The 10,757-nt window shown below is 34.7% G+C and overlaps 2 protein-coding genes across 2 annotated transcripts; both read right to left on the bottom strand.

Annotated features, from left to right (window-relative positions):
* Nucleotides 1-2,274: 2,274 nt before the first annotated feature.
* On the bottom strand, nucleotides 2,275-4,330 carry LOC110729271. The gene is made up of 6 exons (XM_021909000.1): nucleotides 4,084-4,330; nucleotides 3,729-3,920; nucleotides 3,510-3,626; nucleotides 3,325-3,406; nucleotides 3,145-3,243; nucleotides 2,275-2,298 (listed from the first exon to the last, which is right to left on the bottom strand). Coding segments are annotated over exons 1-6 (516 nt in total). The 5' UTR covers nucleotides 4,086-4,330.
* A 3,679-nt stretch (nucleotides 4,331-8,009) lies between these two features.
* On the bottom strand, nucleotides 8,010-10,333 carry LOC110729270. The gene is made up of 7 exons (XM_021908999.1): nucleotides 10,201-10,333; nucleotides 9,805-10,061; nucleotides 9,164-9,696; nucleotides 8,673-9,004; nucleotides 8,497-8,567; nucleotides 8,244-8,324; nucleotides 8,010-8,141 (listed from the first exon to the last, which is right to left on the bottom strand). Exons 1-7 carry the CDS (start codon nucleotides 10,331-10,333, stop codon nucleotides 8,010-8,012), a joined length of 1,539 nt encoding a protein of 512 aa, XP_021764691.1.
* Nucleotides 10,334-10,757: the final 424 nt, after the last annotated feature.

Below are 10,757 nucleotides of genomic sequence, written 5' to 3'. Positions count from 1 at the left end.
ATATTCGAAGTTGCCTTCGCCCTAGACGTGAAAGGTTTTAATTTCTGAGGGTTTGGTCCCAAATCTTTATTTCAATTATTTAATTTAATTGCTTTGATTATTATTTTCCTTGAAGTTACTAACGCGTGTATTTTGTAATTAGAAAGAGGTACGAGGCATCCAAGTAAGTACTTTAATGGTTTAATTGATTTATGATGTAGATATCATGCTTAGATTGTTATTATGATATTCCTAGCATCATGTCTAGGGTATTTTTAATATCAAGTATGATTAAAAGTATGATGCTTCCTATATTCTCCCTAACATTTACGATTATTATGATTATGATTGATATTATTATTATTAATGGTGTTGATTATTTATTATGTTGATTGATACATTATTTATTCTTTATTGCTTGATCACACCTTTTTATGCATGTTTAAAGGGAATTGGTATTTACAATCACGCTTAATAAGATACTTAATAATCTTGTTAGGTTAATTGTGATTATAAATTTAAGTGATCGCCAATAATAGTTTATTTGTGCATTAATATTCAACCAACATAGATTAAACAGGTTTAGGGTTAATCCTATTGATTGTATGTTAATCAAAAAGCGCACATGAATACGAGCAGAATAAAGTAGAGGTCTATTATTAGGGCAGGTTCAATCTCTTTTAGGTTGGATTTGTACCATCATCCCCGAACCCTTATTTGGTTCATGACCTTATGGAGTTGACGATCTCTTGGATCGTTAAGGGGTGTAACCTTCATCCTATGAACGGTTTACAAGTTCCTTAAAAACTTGTTGGCGTCTCTTTTGCTCTATCTTCTTCCCTTTTGGACGCCACCGTACTTTAGTGTATGATCACAGTGGGGTTCAAGCTAGTGGGATTTTAAAGGCTTGAAATTATTCCCTACAGTAACAGACATATGAAATGTTAGTTACGAATAAGGGGTTATTCGTAACGGACATTTGAAATGTCAGTTACGAATAAACGCTTTTTTGTATTAAAATAAGTCCTTATTCGTAACAGGCACCTAAAACGCCCGTTGCAAATAAGTGATTATTCGTAAGTGACATCTTAAATGTCCGTTATGAATAAAGTTTTATTGTCTATAATTTAACACTTATTTGTAACAGGCAACAAATATGCCCTTTACGAATAACTGGTTATTTGTAACTGACAATTCTGCTGCCCGTTACAAATAATTATTAAATTAAATTTTTATTTTATTTAATTTCAACAACATGTATTTATATATAATTAATATATATTTTAACCTGTTATAATAAACCTGTTCCTGTAAATAAGCAATTATACCGATCAATCTTTCGTAATAATTAATACGACGTAATATAAAAACCGAAGTAGTATCACATTACAAATAAAAACTTGTATAAATTTATCCAACATGTACAACAACACTAAAAATATTACTTTGTTCTACCTAAGCTAATAGTTATGCATTCAATAAATATTTACTTCTAAAGTATTGCGCCCACTGTTCTCGAACCACATTCACCTCGTCAACATCATACGGGCCTGTCCTTGTACAAATATCATATTAAAAAAACATATGAAAGAGGTTACAAAATAAAAACAATCCATAATAAAAACAATCATTAGAATAAATGTGCTGAACCAAATTATAGAAAAAAACTCATAATATAGAAATAACACACATAACATCCTTAATAGACTTATATTTTGATTTCTATGAGTTGAAATCAATGAAAAGTGAACATATAGAGCCAAAAAGGCTTTAAAATTGCGCTAAGGGACTTCTATCTTTCCCATCTTTCAAGTATTGGTTCAAATTAACACAATATCACACATAACATCCTTAATTACCTTACATTTTGTTTTTTATGAATTGAAACCAATGAAAAGTGACCATTATCTCACTCTTGGGAGGGTATAGAGCCAAAAACGCTTCAAAATTGCTTAAGGGACTTCTACTTTTCCCATATTTCATTTATTGGTTCAAATTAACACAATATAACACATAAAATCCTTAATTACCTTATATTTTGGTTCCTATGAATTGAAATCAATGAAAAGTGACCATTTACTCACTTTTAGTAGCGTATAGAGCCAAAAAGGCTTCAAAATTGCGTCAGGGACTTCTACCTTTCCCATATTTCATGTATTGGTTCAAATTAATACAATATAACACTAAAAATCCTTAATTACCTTATATTTTGGTTTTTATGAATTGAAATCAATGAAAATTTTACCATTATCTCACTCTTGGGAGCGTAAAGAGCCAAAAACGCTTCAAAATTGCCTAATGGACTTCTATCTTTCCCATCTTTAAAGTATTTGTTCAAATTAACACAATATAACACATAAAATCCTTAATTACCTTATATTTTGTTTTCTAAGAATTGAAATCAATGAAAAGTTACTATTATCTCACTTTTGGGAGCGTATAGAGCCAAAAAGGCTTCAAAATTGCCTAAGGGACTTCTACCTTTCCCATCTTTCATGTATTGGTTAAAATTAACACAATATAACACTAAAAATCCTTAATTACCTTATATTTTGGTTTTTAAGAAATGAAATCAATGAAAATTGACCATTATCTCACTCCAGGGAGCGTATAGAGCCAAAAACGCTTCAAAATTGCCTAAGGGACTTCTACCTTTTCCATCTTTCATTTATTGGTTCAAATTAACACAATATAACACATAACATCCCTAATTACCTTATATTTGGGTTTCTATGAATTTAAATGAATGAAAAGTGACCATTTACGTACTTTTAGGAGCGTATAGAGCCATAAAGGCTTCAAAATTGCCTAAGGGACTTCTACCTTTCCCATCTTTCATGTATTGGTTCAAATTAACACAATATAACACTAAAAATCCTTAATTACCTTATATTTTGGTTTTTTTGAATTGTAATCAATGAAAATTGACATTATGTTACTCTTCAGAGCGTATAGAGCCAAAAATGCTTCAAAGTTGCCTAAGGGACTTCTACCTTTCCCATCTTTCAAGTATTTGTTCAAATTAACACAATATAACACATAACATCCTTAATTACCTTATATATTGGTTTTAGGAATTGAAATCAATGAAAAGTGACCATTATCTCACTTTTGGGAGCGTATAGAGCCAAAAAGGCTTCAAAATTTGCAAAAAAAACTACTAACCTCCTCTAAGACACCTTTGCACTCCAAGTGAGAAGTAACAATCTCATACATGTATCTCATAATGTAGTAGCCACATTCAACTCCCCCTTGTTGAGAACACTAGTATATATGACAAATAGTTAAAAATTATGTTTTCAAAGTGAACAATGTATAACAATATGGGGTGAGTAGTGTATTTACCTCCATTTGTATGAATTTCAATTTTTGCCTATGTGATTTAAATTCACTCCCTGTGAGATTCGCCCGATATACTTTATAAGTCCTACAAAAATAATATATATTCTAACACTTAGAACAAAATAATCTACAAACCACATACATAAATGATATAGAAACTAGGGCATAATTTCAAGGTTGTGGCTCACGTCATCATAATTTCGGCAATTTTCAATTGTCGTGGTTTTTCTTTAGGTAGCTTCATAGAGTCAAACTCATAAGCTAAACCTAATTTTAGATCGACCACCACAAGAACCCAATGACCACTACGTTATTTAAGAGGAAAACACAAGTTAGAGTATTGGAAAATTGGTGATATCATTTATATGATTAAGTTTAGTGGTAGTATAAAAAAACATATTTCGAACCTTGCAACATATGGAGCCACGATGAATTTGCAACGTTTACCCGTCTTTCTTACTTCATGCAAAAATGTATTCTTCACATATGTATAAGTTTCAAGGTAATCATTCTGAATTGAAGATTCTAAAATGAGTTGAGGACAAAAGAATGTGATCTCAGTCCTGTTGAAAAGGTCGATGAAGTTGTCTACTAAATACCTACATGATAAAGTCATTGAAAACTAAAAATTCAGCATTATAGCAATAAAAATATTACTATAGTGAATATAAGAACCAAAGTAAAGGAAGATTAAGTAACCTACATGAAATAAACATGAATCAATGAAACATTAGCCCACGATCCTCTTAGAAATTCACGTACATCGGTAGCGGTTACCCAAATCTGTTTGTCGCTATCAAAATTAAACATTGAGGCCTTTAGAAGTACTGATGTTGTATCATACTTTGCATCATCATAATTCATTAACCAATACAACAACTCACACCCCTCGCCAAAAGTATCGACAATTTTATCTTCAAGTGGTAGGAATTTTGTGGGTTTGATGGTAGATTGCCTTGATTTCACACCACAACTATCGTCCCCTTCTGTGCCTTGGCAAGATCTATGCTTCTTTTTGGGCGATGGTGACACCTTTACAAATATATGAATATTAGTCTAGATTAAATATACAAAAATGATGGCACTTAATGTTAATAGTAGGAGACTATACCTCTTCTAAAAAAAAAACCATGTCTATAGGCCATATTACAAAGGAAGACTTGGCTTTTCCCAACTTAGTCACATTATCAGGAGACGGTACCGGTATATCGAGGAGGGCACAGTCAGGATAAGGGTTGTCCACAATAACCCTGTAATGATCAGGTAACATCTTCAGGTTGTGAGTAACTTCACCGGTAACAGGATATACCGTTCCATCTGCCACAACCACTAATTTTCATTGTACTCATCTTTCAATGCTAGGCGACATTTAGTGGCTACCTACATATTACAAAAAACTCGATCAATATTATACATGTTAACCTTGTAAAGTCATATCTTTAATATAGTTAATAAGACATATACCTCTATTACATGAGGGCTTTGTGTTGCCTCCATGTTCGTCATCTCTTGCATTCCTTGAAATGCCTCCACGTCACCGGTCATCTGTGGTAGTAAATTGGCGAGATAAGCTTTCAACTCCATTGCCACCCGTCGTCCCAATCTCTCTTCGATCCTCTCTTGAAGCTTCTCTTCAACCTTTTCTTCTAGCCTCCCCTCAAATTCTTGAGTTAGGGTAGCTTTCATTGATTCTAACTCTTCTAATGAGCATCCACCTTGGCCGGATGATTTACCCTTTCTGTATCCCTTCCCAAATACTTGTGTGTGACTAACTCAACCCCACACCTTCCTAGTGCTTTTACATGCCCGCGGTGATCCTTTTTTTCTAAAGCCTTGTCGAGGGCATCCATACCAATACCATCACTTGAATTGTTTCCTTCATCATTCTTTTGCAAGTTTTCCAACTATTAAAAAAAAACATATATAAGATATGGCAGAACAAGAACCTTAATTGAAAAAAAGTGATATGCATAAATAGACTTGTAGCCTACAACATATACAACATAGAACAATGATAGTAGTGAACATGATAACTGGCGAGGACTCGAGCAATAAACAGAAAAGGCCTGATCAGAACTGTTCGGAAGTGATCGGAACTGAAATTTCAGACCTGATCGGAACTGAAATTTTAGAACTGATCGGAATTGAAATTTCAAAATTGATCAGAACTAATCAAAACTGATTAGAACCGAAATTTTAGAACTGATCGGAACTGAAATGATTGGAAGTGATCGGAACTGAAATTTCAGAACTGATTGGAACTGAAATTTCAGAACTGATTGGAACTGATCATAACTGAAATTTCAGAACTGATCAGAACTAATCAAAACTGAAATTTTAGAACTAAACGAAACTGAAATTTCAGAACTGATCGGAACTGAAACTTCAAAACTGATCGGAACTGATCAGAACTGAAATTTCAGAACTGATCGGAACTGAAATTTCAGAACTGATCGGAAGTGAAATTTCAGAACTGATCGGACGTGATCGGAACTGAAATTTCAGAACTGATCGGAACTGAAATTTCAGAACTGATCGGAACTGATCAAAACTGAAATTTCAGAACTGATTGGAACTGAAATTTCAAAACTGTTCAAAACTGATCAAAAGTGAAATTTCAGAACTGATCGGAACTTTCTTGCAAAGGTCGAACACTGAAAGGTCCTTCCTTCTGAAGCCTTTCAGCAAGTTGTCCCCTAAGATGAAATCCCATAATTAGCAAATAACATATATCTTGAACATAGAAGCATCAAAATCAACAGAAACTATTAATTTTATAAACCCATTTTTTTTGCAAATTTCTGCCAAACTTATTCCAAGAATCGTGGTTGATCCACTTTACAGCTTTCTGTGAAGCTTCTTGGAATAGCAATATAGTAGTGAGACATTAGACATTAAATTATAGAGAATATTGGAAACAAATTACTAGACTAAAGCAAGAATTGAATAACTATTACATATTAATATGTTGTACAAGGTGATCATCAAATTGTATTCTAAATTGAAGGATTTTAGGAAGTTGTTTAGGTTCTATAGGGCACTTGAGCAGGGCCTTTGTCCAGGGATACACATCTCTGCAGATATTCTATTAACCCATGACTTGAAGAAATATGCCAGAAGGAGGATTATATTAATCTATGCAAAGATTAGCTATAGGAAAGTGTGTTATTTGTGAGCTGAGAAGCTACAATTTACCCTCTCACTGTCTCACATCAACAATTATTTTGTTTCCCTAATCAGATTAAAAAGTATTATACTTGGACTTTAATATGTAAAGGGTAAGAAGCTTTTGGCTATACTTGATAAAGCTACAATTGTATCCACCACTTATGTGCTTTGGTCTAAAATAAAACTGAAATTTCAGAACTGATCGGAACTGAAATGATAAGATTGCAAGTTTCTGTTCTTCCTACTTTTTCTTTCTCTCAGGATTCCTACAAGAGCTTTTCAACAACAGATGCCTTGACATAAATGTTTACTATGAGAATCCACAAGTCAGAAGTTCAGCATCACCCATTCACCCTTCCAGCTAAATGACATACTAAGTATTAACACCATCACAAATCCACAAGTCCTTGCCTTTTTCTGTATGCATGGTTAACAACAACTAAGCAAGCAACAACTAATCAGAACTGAAATTTCAGAACTGATCGGAACTGTTCAAAACTGAAATTTAAGAACTAATCAGAACTGATCGGAACGGATCAGAACTGATCGGAACGGATCAGATTTGTTCGGAACTGGTCAGAACTGTAATTTCTAAACTGATCGGAACGGATCAGAATTGATCGGAACTGATCAGAACAGATCGGAAAAGGCCTCAAATTTAGAAAATCCCATTAAACAATGCAGGAAGAAGAAAATGAGCAATAAACAACAAAGGCCTCCCATTAAACAACGCAGGAAATGAGCAATAAAAAGAAAAGGCCTGATCAAAACTGATCAGCTCAAAAGTATAAACAAGTAACTGAAAAAAAAAACTATACTTGGTTACTTAGAACAACACTTACAATAGTATTGGCTATTTGCTGGGTTTCGGCATTCTTCGGGTCTATAGCCCACGATCCATCTGCATTACGAGTTTAACGGGCCAAAATCCAATAAAGAGACCGATTTTTAAGTTTGTCACTCATTACACAGCTTGTCGCGGACTCTGTGGTGCTCGAGGTTGAAGATTCTGCTGGAATTCTATTGGTATTACTCTAATCAACTCGAGCCCTCTCATAACTCTTGGAGCCTAGATGGTGGAGATGGTTATTATTCTTTGCATTTTCCTTGCCTTTTTCACTCAGAGCCTATTACAAAATGAAAAGCTATTGTAAGTAGTATTGTAGTTGAAATAAAATATGTGAAAAATACTTTCATAATATCTTACACACCTTAAATTCATCTGTATTGCAATATGTCTCAAACTCTTTCCATTACTCTTCTGTGATGTATCCTTCATGAAGCTCCCAGGGCTTAATGTTTGCACTTGGTGAGTCAGGCGGAGGTGCAGTTTCCTTAGTTATGAATCGTGAAACTAACCAAGACTTGTTCTTCATAAATCTAGCACCAACAGCTTCGTGGAACTTCTTCTCTTTACTACCCTTAGGATCATCAATGTGGAACTTCCGCTACAAAATTAGAGAATGTTAATATTCATAATTAATTATAAGTATCATTAAATTTAGAGCAATAAACCATATTTATATCTTAATTACCTTACTCTTCTCCCACAAGTTTTGCTTTTGAACTTTATCATACTTCGGATATCCCTTCACTTTAATGTTAACTCTTTGAGCACAATTAACAATTTGCTTCCCATAAGCAGATTCCCACTTTCCAATAGGCATGTCAAACTTATCAAATTCGAGGAACATAGGTGTAGTTGTTTGGACTGCTCTAGACGGGCCTCATCCCTTTTTTGTAGAAGAATTTACTTGGGAAGTGGAGGCATCCATGTCACCAGATTGTTCCTGTCCATCATGATCATCTATGTTTTCTTCCATTGTAGTATGCCTCTACACAAAGAATGAAATTAACAAGAATAGAATCAAAATCATAACAATAAAATCATATTAATGTAAATACTATACAATAAAGAAATTAATGATTTAGATATATACCAATTTAATAAATTCAGTATTATTTGCAACAAAAATACTATTGTTAAAGGAATACAATAACACAAACCTTGGTTGTAGTTATAGGAACCACTAACCCTTCATCACGATCATACTCTACATCATCAACAATATCTTCCCCTTATTGTAGAGGTTGCACTCCCATTGTTATAGGCGGGATGTCATCAAATTGGTCATACTCTACTTCATCCACAACATCTTCCACACCCACAATTTTTCACTTGCCTTCAACTACAACATGCCATTGCGGATCTATATTATCCTTGATGTAGAATACTTGTTTCGATTGTGAGGCTAATACAAAAGGCTCTTCACCATCAGTGTAATGACTAGAGTCAACCAAGGTGAATCCAAATAACTCATTGGTTTTCATACCACGACGGTTATCAGCCCATGTGCAACGAAATAAAGGACTTGTGAAATCAACATAATCCAACTCCCAGATTTCTTGAATGACACCGTAATATGCCTGTATAGCTTCAACTGGCCTTGTATCCCTAGAACTTGAGTATTCAGTAGAAGATGCAACCACGACAACACCACTATTTTGTTGCACACTTTTTTCATCTTAACGACAAGTGGCAAAAGTAAATCCATTGATATCGTAACCCTCATAAGTATACACAAGTGGTTGTGGACCTCGTGAAAGCCACTTGGTCGTTTCAGAAACATTCTCATCTCTACTCAATTCAAGCTTCAGTTAGCCTTCAAACTACTCAACATAGTGGCGATTATGCTCCTGCATCAACGCATAGGAGCTGATCCTGGGATTGTGAATTTTCAACTCATGAAGATGTTTTTCAATATATGGATGAACTGCAGATAGGTTTTGTAGCACAAATCGGTGGGCTTTCTTATATCGATCAAGTGGAGGTTTAACCAATTTCCGACCTACTTTACCCTTTCCTTGAAGTCTTCCCTCGTGACGAGAAGTCGGAATCCCAATTTCTTTAACCTTAGCTAAAAACACTGAACAATATTTCCCTGCTTTTTCTGATATGAACCCTTTCACGATGCTCCCTTCAGGATTTGCTCTGTTCTTTGCCTTATCTGCTAAAGTACCCATTTGCCTCTCATAAGGGTACATCCAACGCATAAATACAGGACCACACTCCTTTATCTCACGAGGAAAGTGCATAACAAGGTGAGTCATTATGTCAAAAAAGGAAGGAGGAAAATGCATCTCGAATTTGCATAATGTTTCAACAATATCATATTCCATATCGTCAAGTGTTTTTGGATCTATCACCTAACTAAAAATTGCATTGAAAAACAAGCAAATCTTCACAATAGCATGCCTAACATATTTTGGCAAAAGGCATCAGAGTGAAATTAGCATGAACACTTGCATCATCACATGACAATCATGGGACTTCATACCAACAACTTTCTTATCAGTAGTAGAAACAAAACGCCTTATGTTCGACGAATACCCTGTCGGCACCTTGATTCCTTTCAAACACTCACAAAAGATCCTTTTTTCTTCTCTAGACAATATATAACACGCATGGGGCAAAAATGCTTTTTTCGTTGCTTCATCCTCAGGCCATAACTTAGGTCGAATTTTGGCTTCCTTCATGTCTCTAAGCACATTATCACCATCCTTTATCTTCCCTTTGATATTCAACAAAGTCCCAATTAGTGCCTCATAAACATTTTTTTCCAATGTGCATAACATCAAGACGATGTCGAACCGACAAGTGCTTCCAAAAAGGCAGATCCCACAACTTAGACACTTTTTTCCACAACACACCCTTCTTCGGTTTCTCTCTGTGCATCTTACCAAAGATTGTCTTAAAATTTTTACTTTTCTCATACACTTCAATTCCTGTCAATGGCTCACGACTCACTCCCTTCTCAACATGCCCGTTGAATTGTTGTCTCATCTTCCTCTATGGGTGATTTCGACGAAGTAATCGTCTGGTATGCATGTAGACATTCTTCCCCCAATGCTTCAAGCGTGTAATTTGCATGTCATCCTCACAAATAGGGCATGGTTTTTGTCCTCTAACTTTGTACCCTGACAAATTTCCATATGCAGGAAAGTCATTTATAGTAAAAAAAACCATGGCTCTTAATCTAAAATTTTTACCCGAAAGAGCATCAAATGTCACAACACCTTCATCCCACATAGGGCTGTCAAACGGGTCATGTCGTGTCGGGTTCGTGTTCGTTTCGATGTTAAACGGGTTGAAATACCCTTGACCCAAACCTAACCCATTTATTAAACTGGTTGAAAACCCTTGACCCAAACCTAACCCGCTTATTAAACGGGTTACTCGTGTAACCTTTTACTAATATAGTATGTAA

The sequence above is a fragment of the Chenopodium quinoa genome, unplaced genomic scaffold, assembly GCF_001683475.1.
Source record: "Chenopodium quinoa cultivar QQ74 unplaced genomic scaffold, ASM168347v1, whole genome shotgun sequence".
NCBI lineage: Eukaryota > Viridiplantae > Streptophyta > Magnoliopsida > Caryophyllales > Amaranthaceae > Chenopodium > Chenopodium quinoa.
The sequence above is the reverse complement of the archived record's forward strand: the minus strand, read 5'-3'. Positions and strand labels throughout refer to the sequence as shown.